Here is a 13,810-nt window from a genome sequence, read left to right as displayed (position 1 = left end):
TGCATAGGTTAGTGTATGATCCATTCAGCCACTTTTGTTTCTGTTAGTTTTGCCTATAAATAAAGAATTAATAAACTATAACAGCTCAAATTGATGCTTCGTGTCTAATGTTTACATTTGTGGCAAGAAGTCAGAATATTATTTCACAGAATAAAGCAAATCTAATACAATAGCCTATCTGGCTTTATTTTAATAACAACCTTGCTGCTGAAGCATACACTAACCAGACCCTATATATATATATATTTTTTTTTAGATGAAAATTTCTGATATTGTGGTGGTAATTCCCAGAAATTTGTAGACAATTTAGCAATAAAAAAATGTATGTATATATATATATATATATATATATATATATAATTAGGTAGCCTATTAGGTTAGGTGTGCAATCTGACACAATACCAATGACACAAATAATAAAAGCTTCTTTTTGGTCTCTTGTCAAGACAAGGTCTAAAACGGTAGGGATTAAGCTAAAGGAAGGTTGTAAAACTCTTATTTTTACCCACAATCTTAGTTTCTCTCAGATTTGACTTCTTGGAGCATCTGACATCATGTACCTCACTCAGGACATGCATTAGGGTTTCCCCTATACTAATACACCTAAAAAACAGATTGCCGTAAAACTCGTCAATGGCAGGGAAGCGTTTTCCCTCGTCAACAGCAGGGAAAGAGTTTAACAAAATTATTTATTGATTTGACGCACATCATAATACCAGTTATACAAGTAAAGCACAAACAATGTCCTTTAATTCAGTCACGTCCAGCGACTGTAATGTAATGATTGTGAGGGCATGTAGCCATGCAATAAGCATGATAATGTACATCCAGCCGATTGTTTTGCAAAAGAAAGCCCTTCAGTCACATTGGGCTTTATTCTGTGAGATTAACCAGCTGTATGTACATAATCTCTTCCATAAATAAAGTATGGCACTGTTTGATGTTATTTTGTAGACAAATTAGTCAAAACTGCTTATTAGAAGCTTATTTTAAAAACCCTTATGTACCTGAGCATCATTGAGATGTGGTGGAAAATAGATATTTGTCTTCATGTTTTTTTCTACATAGTGTTAGGACAGTAAGGGAGAAGAGTGAGTGAAGTAAATCTTTATCCTCACTATGAAGCATCTGTCTGTGTTCCTGTTTTTGCTGCGCTAGATGGCAGATTGTGACAGGACCATGCGTCTTCCTTTTACAGGCGGCATCTGCACATATGCAGCGCAGTGGCTTATATTGGCGCAGAACTGCTCAAGTACTCTGCATCTGGGCATGCTCATTTATCACTAATGCGGGTCCGTCAGGGTTCCTGGATGGCCGGTCAATACTTCACCCTTCTCTCCAGGCATTCATCAACCCAGGCACCGTTTGGTAGAGAGACGTGCACGTTATGGAGGGAGGTGGCTAAAACACTAATTTAAGAGACTGTAATGGACTGTCTTTTTCTGGCTGGATCTCAGAAAGGGGCAAATCTGTCTGAGTCAAATCCGGCAACCCTTTATTTTACAGTTGTCTGCAGGAAGGCAAAGTGATAATTAATGTGGTGAATGTGTCTTCAAGTGAGAAAGCAAGGGTGGAAGTGAAAGAGTACGTGTGTGAGAGTGTGAGTGAGAGAGAAAGAGAAGTTCTATGTGTGAAATTGAGTATGAGAGACAGAGAGCTGGGTAAAATGACCAGACACCTACAGTAAGGTACCGTAGGTGGAGGAGAGGACTCACACCTTTCTCAGGTCTGGCCAATGGTGTTGTGAGGGAGGATGTTCTTTCTGTACTGTAGCTCTAAATTCTGTCATCATCTTAGCTATATAAGTATGTATTACTTTAAACTATACAGTCGTGGAGCGGATTGTGCATAAAAGGTCAAAATAAAATATTCAATAATATAAAACAAACTAAGTAAAGTGCAAAAGAATCTATTTAAAAAAAATGCTTTAGGGCTAACAATTTTTGTAAACACAGCTGCACACAATATATTAAACTATTAAAATGCATGCTTTATAAGAGTATAGTGAAACATTTGTAAGCAACATGTAAACTTCATGCTCAATTAGGAATTACCAGTTGGTCAGGAGCCTTGAGTGCTTCTCATTCATTACTGACTACAAAGAGTTTAAATAAGCTATTTACAAGACTAGTATGGCTATAATGCTAAACATTATGGGGTTTAAAGCTTCAGAGTGTTTTAAATTAAGAGTTTGATTTAAAGCTGTTTGCAACAAAACTACTGTTATTTTCTTTTGAGTTGTCTTTATAACTGGGTTGCGGCTGGAAGGACATCCACAGCATTAAAGATATGTGTAAGTGGGTTCATATGGATGGTTTCCTAAATGTTGGCAGATGTTAACTTGGCTCAATCCAGAGTTTTGGATCAAAGACAAATATAAATAAATCTGGAATTTTCCAGTTGGTCTAATTCAATGTGATGCATTGTTTAATTTGGTTTAGTATATAAGCATACATTAAACATGATTCAAATAAATGTTATTTATCTTTTTTAGTTACCCCGATTTAGTTCTCTTAATTTTTATGCAATTTATACAATAAACTTTGTGTATTTTAAATAAATACACTTTTTATTATTAATTTAGAATAATTACAATTTACATGAACTAATTACGTAAACCTGAGGATTATGCATTTAAAATAAATAGGTTTTATCATCCTTATGAAAATAAATAGTATAAAGCTTATTTGGTAGATTTGTGTTAAAATTATGAAAAAAATATAAATGGGAATTTGTCATGTAATAAAATTACATAAATCTTAAATTTTGGATGAAATATTTCTGTGAGTAGCAGGACCTCTGATAAATCAGGGACCAAAAGCCAAAGGGTAGTAAGTGAGAACTGTCTGTACAGTACACAGAGACTACTGAACCATAGTTTGCTAAATTTACCTCTTTATTGAACATTGGAACATTAATTTGCCTCTGCCAATTCAATATTTACCTGCCCTGCACCTAAATTTCACAGGAAACGAAGCATTAGGTCAAGTTTAAATTATTTTGTACATAGGATTCCACTTTAATGTAAATATATTAAACAAACTCGATTAATCTAACCATTTAGCAGAAAACGGCATGTTTTACAATAGCTTTTAGACATAGGGTGCTGCCATCTTGGAATATCGCTGTGTCTGATGTCACGGGGTTGGTTCCGTTCCCTCAGCTGAGCAGATACAGTGAAGGTAAAGGACTGAACACAGAGACTGAAAAGCCTAACTTAAGGACATGGAGCTGGTGTAAATACAAGCATCAGACGTGTGTCTAATATGTCTTATCTTTCGATTTCTAAATATGTTCGGTGTTTAAAATATTATTTTAATAAATATATCTGTTTAATAAATCAGTTTTGTTTAAATGCACCAAAATGCATTGCCTATATTTACTGAGAAATAGATAAAAATATTAATTTTCAGAATGGGGTGTACTAAATTATGCTGAGCACTGTATAAATATTTATATACATATAGAAGATAAAAGTGCCTAGCTAAATTAGCACCCAAACACAATTGCAGATCTTTTAGTGTTTTTACTTGAAAATATGAATGAGTGTACAGTGAATTAGTTGATGGTAAATATGATGTCTAAATTCAGCTGCATGATTCACAGTGAGCTACACTGTGCTATCAAACGAGGCAGAAGGCACTTAGAAAAACCAAGGTATGCAAATAACAAAACTCATTTACTTGCTTTTTACAATTAGAAAGAGTGGGAACATGCTTGTTGGCTGCCTGTTTCTCAAGCTCATTATTTTTTCAGCACAGGCTGAACAATGGAAGTTTTAAAAAAGCGGAACATAATAAAGATGGATCTGACAGACCTTGCTATTCATCACCTATGCTGGGTCTCAATCAATGCTACTCAGGATTTCATTTTCATTGAGAAAATTATGCAAACTGAATATAGCACACAGAGGGTGAAACTGTTAACTCACGTGGGATTTTGTGCAGTTCATTCATGAACTTGTTTTTGACTTTGGAGAACATCTCATCTTTGGTCTCACGGGGTCCGGGTCCTGCTGCCTCTGTGCTGTTGCCCGGTACCTCAGGCGCAGCGGTGGGCGCAGGGTTCCCCACCCGAGCCTCCCTTCGACTCATCGCTGGATGTGGGAGCCAGGCAGAAGCTAAACAGACAAAAGAGAGAAAGAGTTATTTAAGCAATCTGGGACGTTTAAAAAAGGTACATCAGTTGCACATTCACAATTATTGTAACATCTTTAGCCTAGTTTAGATTGCCAGTCCAAAATAATATGTTGTGCAGATCTCAATGAAATCTTATCATAATCAGCAAGTGTGATTCACAAACCCATTTCAAGCTACATTGATATACGGTTAGAAATACTATTCAGAATGCATTTCTGCAAATCCATTTCAGTCTGACCGTAATTATGTCATTTTCTCAAGTCACATAAAACACAACCATGTCAGATGCTGTTTTCATAATAACATGCTGAATGTGTTTACGGAAACAAGTTTTGTGTTGAAAAGAAAAGTACAATCTACTGCTAGTTAGATGGGTCCACACACCACTATACACAAGATTGATGTACTAAATAATGCGGCACATGCCAGGTTTTGTTACTGCTGCTGCCTCATAAGACTTAATAATAGTGCAGTACAATGACAGCATGTTATGTTGTAAGATGATATCTATATTGCAAACACTGTTGCTGTTTTTTGCCATTTACAATTGGAACCAGCACAGTGTATTGCCACAAAAACAACAAAACAAAACAATACAACAAATAAAAGAACAACATTAGACACACAACAGGTAGAACAGTTTTAAAACTTAGAGAGAATAGTCAGGCCCAGTTAAAACTAATATGTTTAAGTTTTAAAACACATATGTTTTGCTTTCCGTCCACACTACCCCAGAGTTTTTAAGCCCTGAAAAAAAGAGTGTTTTGAAAATGCTGAAAAGGCCATTTTGGTTTTAAATTGCTGCTGCTCTATCTCAGTGTGGATAAGGGGGAAATGGAGACATCTGAAAACGGAGGCATGGCTGCAGACATTCGACTATCTAATTGGAGATTTTTCGCAATATTAGGTACACAAAGTTTAGTTTTGCATCCTTGTAAGTTCAGACTTTGCAACTTTGATATGGAAAACTCCAGAGGACACATCGGGTAAATCTTGAAAGGGAACAGCGTACTTCATTCACATCACCCAGGTTATGCTGTTTCACTATCTTAACAATAATATGAAAACATGTTATTAGGAACTGCCTATTTTCATTTTGATATTACCAACTTTACAGACACCGAAATGTTGAGGCATCCTGTTGCTACATATTTATAGAAGCATCATCTTCACTGTATGTATATTTATAACAAAATGGAGCCTATAACATTACTGCCTCCTTTTATTTTCATGAAAAATATGAAACATACCCTGTCTCTTTTACTAAATATCAGATGTAATAATCAATAATGGCAATCAATAATACAATACTTGTATACAATATAGGAAATGAAGGTAAGTAATGCTCAATGTGCAGAATCAGTGAATGTGAATACATAAATGAATATATTAACTTATCTTTGCGCTCAGGCAAAACACATTACCTGAGAAGTGATAGATTCAAAAGACCAAAGTCGGGGAATATGTCGTTAGATAAAGACAAGATTAATTAAATATCAAGTTTAACAACTATAGTAAGATGAGGGTCCAGCGGTAGATCCTTGATCTTGATCTGACTGGTAGATCTGATGTGTGCTGCTCTCACACGTTTTTCAGCGGTACAGTGTGGCAGAGATCTTTTCAGAAACGCTAGCTGAAATGAGAGTGTGGACGTGGAGTGTTTTTGTTCTAAAATGCCATTTTAAAACTGAAACGTATTAGTGTACACGGGGCCTCAGTCATCCACATTCAAACATTAATATAAATTCAAAATATAAAAATCATCAACTGTCGACTGACAGTGTGAACATGACTTTGGTGTAACAAATAGTGTTTACCACAAAGGTTTGTAGATTCCTCAAAATTGACAGCTGCATGGCAATGGAACATTTACTTTATTCCACTGATTTGAATCTTCTAAATCTATCAATCAAATACTGGGTGGTGCGGTGGCGCAGTGGGTAGCGCTGTTGCCTGATAGCAAGAAGGTTGCTGGTTCGAGCCTCGGCTGGGTCAGTTGGCATTTCTGTGTGAAGTTAGCATGCTTTCCCCATATTGGCGTGGGTTTCCAATTGGTGCTCCGGTTTCCCCCACAAGACCAAAGACATACGCTATAGGTTAATTTGGTAAATTAATTGTCCATAGTGTATGTGTGAATGGGAGTGTATGGGTGTTTATTCCGCTGTGGCGACCCCAGATTAGTAAAGGGAAGAAAAGAAAACGAATGAATGAATAAATAATTAAATACTGCATAAATTCAGTCCAATTCATCATTTCCCTTGTATGTGGCTCCAATAAAAGTATTATAAGAGGCTCACTGAATCATTCACTCAACTGTTCAGTGCTCAGTGACACGGAACACACTTTGACACTCGACTGCTCTGTTTTTTTGCTGTTATTTTTCTGCTCTGCCCTGTCCTTTGTTTTTTTTATGTAAATACGCTAGAATATGTTTGGCTGCAGGATCTCATCTTCTATAAAAAGAAGTTTTTATTCCACCACCCCATACTTTTGCATTCTATGTGAATAGACCATAAGCATTTAATTATATAAGCATGCTTGTCAGTAGCACTACATAATTTACCTGCATTGTGGAATCTAAAAGGCTCATTAGTAACTGAATAAACATATCCTTTTTAATTTATTGGTTCAAAAACTCTTGTTCATAAACGCATAACTCATTCATGAACACACTGACTGCTTTGTTCACTTATTCAAACAAGTTCAAAAAAGGAAATACTCCTTCACAGGCAATTTCCTTGAGTCTTCTGAAGAAACCAATACAGTCCCTCACTTTACATAAGACAATGAGTGCATGAAAGTAAACTTGAGTTGCTGGCTTTAAAGATTCGTTCAAAAACACGGCTTGTTCACAACACCACTAATGGGGGGATATAGATAGAATGCGGATAACAGGTCAGGATGTGAGAGATGGAGTGTGAATGAGAAAGATGAAAAATCCAGTGTGTGAGCATCTAATTTAGTGAGCAAGAAAGGTGGAGAATGAGGTGTGATTTTCTGACTGCAGCATGCTCTGTGAGGAGTGTTTAGCTGTTTAAACATCCTCCCATCCATCCATCCATCCTAATCTCTCGCTTGCGTTTACTCAGTCCTCTGTTCATTTACTCACTCTCTTGCCTACAGACTCTCTCTGCTTCACCAGTTCATGTGCATTCAGTATCGTATCTCTCTTGCATGACCCCAGGAGGTCCTGAAGGCCTGCGGTAGGTCATGGTATGTGCTGATGAACTGCGAGTCTTGTTCTCCTCTAGCCATGTTAGATCCACCCACTCTCGCACAGCCGGCGCCGCTGCCATTGTACCTGCTCTGTAATTACTGCCATTGTCAATCACTCAGATGGAATAATAATAGATCGAATGAATGAGGCAGGTTCAAAACCTCAAAGTTTAGAAGAGTCAGAATGAACTTGCTGCAAGTTTAATTAGGCTTTCTATCGGGCGGGGAGGTCCAGTTCTCTGCAGGTCATTGGCTGGAACTCTATGAAACTGCTGGAGTTGTTGCGTTGGACAGCTTGTCATCGCTGTGCTCATGTCGCTATGGTGACAGCAGGATTGATGGCCTACAGGTTATATGGAGCGTTTTCTTTTAGATTGAGAAAGCATTCATGGGCAAAATAGGGAAATACTTTTATAAAATGCTTCGCAAATGTTTCCGAAAATGGGGTGCTTGGAGTTTGGTCTGACAAATTTGACATCTTAGAAAGGGTTAGATAATAACAGTGTTTTGTCGATTCAAAGTTACTCTTAAGAAGTGCTTGTTCTTTTTTTGCATTTTAGCATGGATTTTTGTGCTTCAGTTGAGTCCTTTTGGATACATGCAAATTTGTATTATTAACAACAAACATAGAAATCAAAATAACACACTAGATGAATCCTAAGTGGTTCATATTGACATTCCAAATGTTTTATTGTAAATGAAAAATTCTACTCTAAGAAACAAAATATAGTCATTCAATTATAATTCACCATGAAAATATGCATTTTTAGAAATTTAGATTTACTTTAAGTGAGCGCTAATTGATAATAAATGTAATATAACACACACACACACACTTTTAAATAAAATACATAAAATAGTATTATATATGAGAAACTGAACATAAGTAGATTTTTATCATTTAATTCTATGTTGTTTTCTTTGTTTTCGACTATTTTTCAGTGGCAAACAGCATGGGAAATGTAAGGTACACAGAAACATACACAAAACTGTAATATTGCCAGTAGGGCTGTGTGATTAATTGAAATTGTACTGAAATCACAATTTAGACATGTGTGATTTCGATATCGCCTAGAAGCACAAATTTCTCGCAGTATAGTATTTGAACCAATTATAATGCAGCATGCCTAAAGACAAGAACAGGATACTGAATAGCCTGAGTATAGAGTGATTATGAGTTCAGCACAGGAGGACATGGTGCCAAAAAAGTCAACATCTGTGGTATGGGATTAAGTTACTTTGGACATAGGAAAGCTGATGTATGGCAGAACCAGTTCACTTGAACTTCAGTTATATATATTGAATCTAAAAAAGTGTGGAGAGCGTAAAAGTGTCGCTTCCTTTAGCATTTCCATGCTTTGCGGTTGCTCCTATGTCGTTGCTTGGTGACCATAAACCGTTTTCTTAGAGGATGACAACCTAACAAACCACTTCGGCAGCTCCCATGCATGTTTTATGTAGGACAGAATTAAAAGCACTTAGTGTTTGGGTGTCTTGTGTCTGAGGTAACTGAAATGTGTAAATTCTATACATAGTTTGAAACTGATCGGTTAGTTCTCATGGTGCAGCATTCAGAAAAATGTAAAGTTTGTCTGATGTTTTCAGCTGGGTGCATCTGGCATAGACGTGTGTGCCGCTTTCAATACGTGCATACAATTCACGTGCCTTCAATGGAAATAATGGACTTGTGAACGGCCTATTTCACGGCAGTGTTACAAAGAGGTCTATGATTAAGCATGACACAACAAATCAGTCAACACACACGCAACTACTTCTGATATTTGGTCAAGCAGAACATCGAAGCTAATGTTGAGTTTGATAGCATGCATGCTCATACACACGTTTGTTTTGCCATAGGGCTGTTCTAGAGACAGTTTGTAACAGCTTTTCCGGGTGATTTTTATGTTACAGGTATTTGATAAAGATCTAGTTGTTTTTTGAATATGTTTCAGATTCACACTGTAAACACAGATTCAGTCTGTGTGTGGTGAAATCCTGATTAAAATTGAAATCGCAATTTTGTTTAAGAACATCATAATAGGTTTCCTTTGCGCATATCGCACAGCCCTAAGCCAAAGTACTTTTCTTTGGTAAAGGATAGAGATGTTGACCGACAGTTGGCCAGGACTGTATGCTGCTGGGTGCAAACTGATGCTAATGACTTTACTAAGCTGCAGACTCTATGGGGAAGTGTTTACATATGTACACAGCAGCAGCTGTGTGGTCTGCTGACACAATGGGGTGTGAGGAGCACAGGGTTTGACAGCTGTGTAACTCGCTAGCCACGGCTAACCTTAGTTCCGCATCTCATCTCCTCAAAATCAATTTCGATAGGCTTTTTCTACCTGGTTGTCTAGTTGCTGTGTGTCCACAATTGAAGGCTGATCACACACTGTGCTACATGTCAAGTCTGGGCTAGTCTGGTTAACACATGTTATGCTACATTGACAAGCAACAAGCATTTCTACAGAGTTTTACACTGAAAAAATTTTAAGGTAAATTGGAGAAAAGTAAGTTTGTAGATGTTGATGGGTGGACTGTTCCTGTTTTCAGGATCACGAAGCTTGACAGGAGCTTCTGCTGTCAGTCGAAAGGCTCTATGTGTTTTCCACTCGTGATATGATGTGGGCGGTCGTCGAGCTGGCAGTCGAGCTGAACTTTGGGAAGGTGGAGGAGGATGGGGAAAAAAGATGGCTTTTGTGTGTGTGTGTGTGTGTGTGTGTGTGTGTGTGTGTGTGTGTGTGTGTGTGAATGCAGTATGTTTGAATAGCACTGCTGCACACCTGTGAAGCTAGACTGCTTCACATGGTGAGTCAGAAGAGACCTACACAAAAAGCCATAATTACACACAAATGGGTTGAGGCTGCGCAAGAATGTCCATTAGGCCATTGCTATTTGCATCTCCTAGACAAAAGAAAGTTGCACGTTTAAGAGCAAAAACAGCAGGATGTGAGAGACATGCCCGTAGGAGGTAACTTTGTGTAAATCAAGTGAAATTGCCCAGTGAACGGAGCTTGCAAGGATTATAGCCCCCTCCATCCCAACAGCAAAACAGCCATTTTAAAGCAAAGCTCACTCTTGTTAAATGCAAAAGCAAAGACGCTAATCATCCAGACTTTAAAAATACTATTTCCATGAAACAGTAATGATGTCTCTGCAGGCCTCTATTAGATTTCAGAGCTGTAATAGCAGTAGCAGTTCTTGAGTCTGGAGATTTTATGTAGTGAGTGTTTGAGATGAATGATTCCTTGATAACATACTCTACTGATTTGCACACACAGAGCAACTCGGAAATTAAAATGAAGAAAAAACATCTTTTATTCAACCAAAACATGTTAGCTGCTGTTCATTTTTAAAAGCTGCCATTCAGTACAATTAACACTTAGTCCTATTTGACTGGACTTTTGAACTTCAGCATGAAACATGACAACTTTTCATTTATTTTTTTACACATGCTTGCACTCATTTATGTGCCATTTAGAGAAGCATTAATCAGAAATAGTTGGTAACAGTGTTAGTCTAAGCCTTAGGCATTACACCCACAGAATGTTGACTGAACCTCTGATGCATAAGGCACACAAAATAAGAAACACTTCAGGAGCTTCAAAATCATCATCTCATTGGTTGAATTCTACAAGACATTTTTGGGATTTGTGTTTCACATCTTTCAACAATCCACCTGGAAACAAAACTGTTTACACACCAAATCTTTCGGCATAGAAGAGAAAAGCCACTGCTGTTCAACTGTGGCAATAAACACTTATTAGAATTACCTAGACACTGGATTTTAAATAGTGTGTGAGCTTTGTGGCATACATGTGAAGAGTAGTGGTCAGTGAGTTAAAGTTAGTAGAATAAGTACTTGCTAAAAAAATATTTATCCTCAGCCAAATATCTGCAGAGAGAATATTAATTCTAAGAATTGACAGCTATTAACCAGACAGTACACTAATAATCTAACACCTAGTAGTTGCCAGTTTACTTATGGTTAACAGAATGCCTAAAGGAGACCATGAATTAAAGTGGAAATATATAATAAAGACAACCTCAGGAGCCATTCACAATCAGGCATGTTTGTTTTGTTTTGGTTACAGTTTTTGTTTTGTTTTTGTTACAGCATCCTTGACCCACAATAATGGAGTGTTTTGAAATTACTGAAGACTCCATTTTAGCTTTAGCGTGGAGAGAGCGAAACATGTATGGGCATGCATCATGCATTTTAGATTGTATAGTGTGGACAGGGATTGTTATTCTGAAATGCAGTAAAAACGCCAGTGCAGATGAGGAGTGTATTCATTCTCAAAAAACTGTTTTAAAAAAGGACTAGTGTAAACACACCCTAAGACTGGCTGATTTGCTCACTTTCCTTTGTCATATTTAATTCTCTATAATGGTTCATCACAGCAGAATAAACTACCAATTACTCTGGCACATCTTTCACTGGTACAGCCCTTCCTGCCACAACCCAGCCCTAAGTGTGGACTACCTTATGAACCCACAGTCCTGGAAAACACCCACACAGTCTCCCATTCACACACTACAGATAGCTTTCTCCAATCCGCCTATACCACATGTCTGTGGATTGTGGGGTAAACCGGAGGACCCACAGCAATCTCACATGGACATGCAAGCTCTGACTTGAATAAGACTAGAACTTTCTCACTGTGCTGACCACTGAGCCGACCATGTTTGGCAGACTAGATGTTTTAATTCATGACTAGGTGTTTTATTCAAGCACTAAATAGCAAGTAAACTATATAAACTACACTGAATGCATAATGCAGGATGCACCATACTCTCTTTACCCAGCCCAGTGTGGGCTATGGCACAGAGCAGGTGAAAAATCCTTACCCAATTACCACTCTGCCAGATGGCACAGCATGGCTTTCATTGCACTCGCTCCGGTGCTCTGCGCATCCAACCAAGCTTCTCTCCCTCCTTTCCTCGCCTCCTGCCTCATCTCTCTGTTTTTCCCAACTGGGTTGCGCTCCAACACTGAAACCTTAGATGAAACTAGAGCAATGCTATCCTGCAGTAGGACACGCAGTGCACTATATCTGTGTTCTAAGTTGTCATTTGGTGCTTGACCTGCTTCTACTCAGGATGGACTTTGCGTTTCTCACTTTTGAGGGCCCTAGAGTGTTGTATCTTCTGAACTGTAGCTTGGATAGCCCATCAAAGTGACGCCTCAGTCCACATTCACCCAGGCGAAAAACGCTGGCCATGTTACTGAGCAAAGGAGAGCAGGTGAGGATGTTTGGACCCTTGCCATTGCACTTTCTTTCATCATGCAAAAAATTAAATGCAGTGGCGTTAGCAGACGTCTCGAATTACAATGAACGCCATCCAATTTGGACTTTGATCTTGGTGGTATATATGTTCTGGTTTAAATGCAGGATCTAATCAAGCATGTAATCATCAATTATGTTCAGTTAACTGGAGTTGACTTCCATTTGTCATCAGCGGAACAGCCTTGCGACATGTTTATTGCATATTTAAAAAAAATGCTTGCATAATGCAATCAAGGAATGGTAGTGTAGAGCTGTTAGAGAGAAGACATTTCGTATTCACTGATGCACTGAACCTCAATGACAAATCAACATGTGCGTGATGCATCTTCACAAGTTCTATTATGTGTTTGAGTCATTTCTGTGAAATACTTACAGATGCACCAGTGTCAGCACAGTGTGTGAAATGTTCTGGAAGGCAGTGATTAGTTATGCTTGTGTATGTTTGAATATCTACAGTAACATTAAAACGTATCCCTCTAGTTCAGGCGCTCCCAAACTTTTCAGCCCATGACCCCAATGGCCATAAATGGAGCTACTTGTTCACCAATTCATAATAGCATCTCCATAAAGCCAACTATAAAAAAAATCGTCGTAACACTGTACACCTCAGTTATTTTTTTTAACCCTTTGACTGCTTTTCCACCAAATGGTTGACCATGTTTTAACTGTTTTAAATAATGGTTTACACTACACAGCATTTTTGCTTTACAAAAAAAATCAAACAAATATAATCCAGTTGCACTTCTACACTTGATTTTAGTTTTGTTGTAAAAACAACAACAAGAAAACATGTTATAAATGAGAATCTGAAATATTTTATGGCATACTTCAAAATATAAAGGTGATTTAGTATTCAAAACTTTTCTGAATAAATTGGTATATATTCATAAATGATATTTTCAGATTTTTCATAGTATATGTATTAATTCCGGTATTTTTACCATAAACTGACATTTCAACTATATGGTAGAGGTTTATTTTTAGGAATTATGGAATGTGTTGAAAAAACAATTCCTTGAGTGTGTTAACTAGCGACATTAAGAGTTAAGTAATGCAATTTAAAAAAAAAATCTTGGATGGGTAGTTAAAGCGTTAATATATATATATATATATATTTTCTATAACTTATCACATACTCAAAATTAAAAACTAACTCACAGAAGT

At 37.4% G+C, this 13,810-nt stretch overlaps 1 protein-coding gene across 10 annotated transcripts in view; it reads right to left on the bottom strand.

Annotated features, from left to right (window-relative positions):
- The window catches only part of syt1a (synaptotagmin Ia), a 325,144-nt gene that overhangs the window by 48,236 nt on the left and 263,098 nt on the right, over positions 1-13,810 (bottom strand). For all 10 annotated transcript variants that reach the window (XM_087246495.2, XM_087246494.2, XM_087246498.2 and 7 more), the window contains 1 exon segment: positions 3,932-4,120. In XM_087246495.2, coding sequence (XP_087102621.1) covers positions 3,932-4,094 — 163 coding nt within the window. In that variant the 5' untranslated portion in view covers positions 4,095-4,120.

This window comes from Danio rerio, chromosome 4, assembly GCF_052040795.2.
Source record: "Danio rerio strain M-AB ecotype USA chromosome 4, GRCz13ab, whole genome shotgun sequence".
In the NCBI taxonomy this organism is placed as follows: Eukaryota; Metazoa; Chordata; class Actinopteri; order Cypriniformes; family Danionidae; genus Danio; species Danio rerio.
This window is presented reverse-complemented; position numbering and strand designations above follow the sequence as displayed.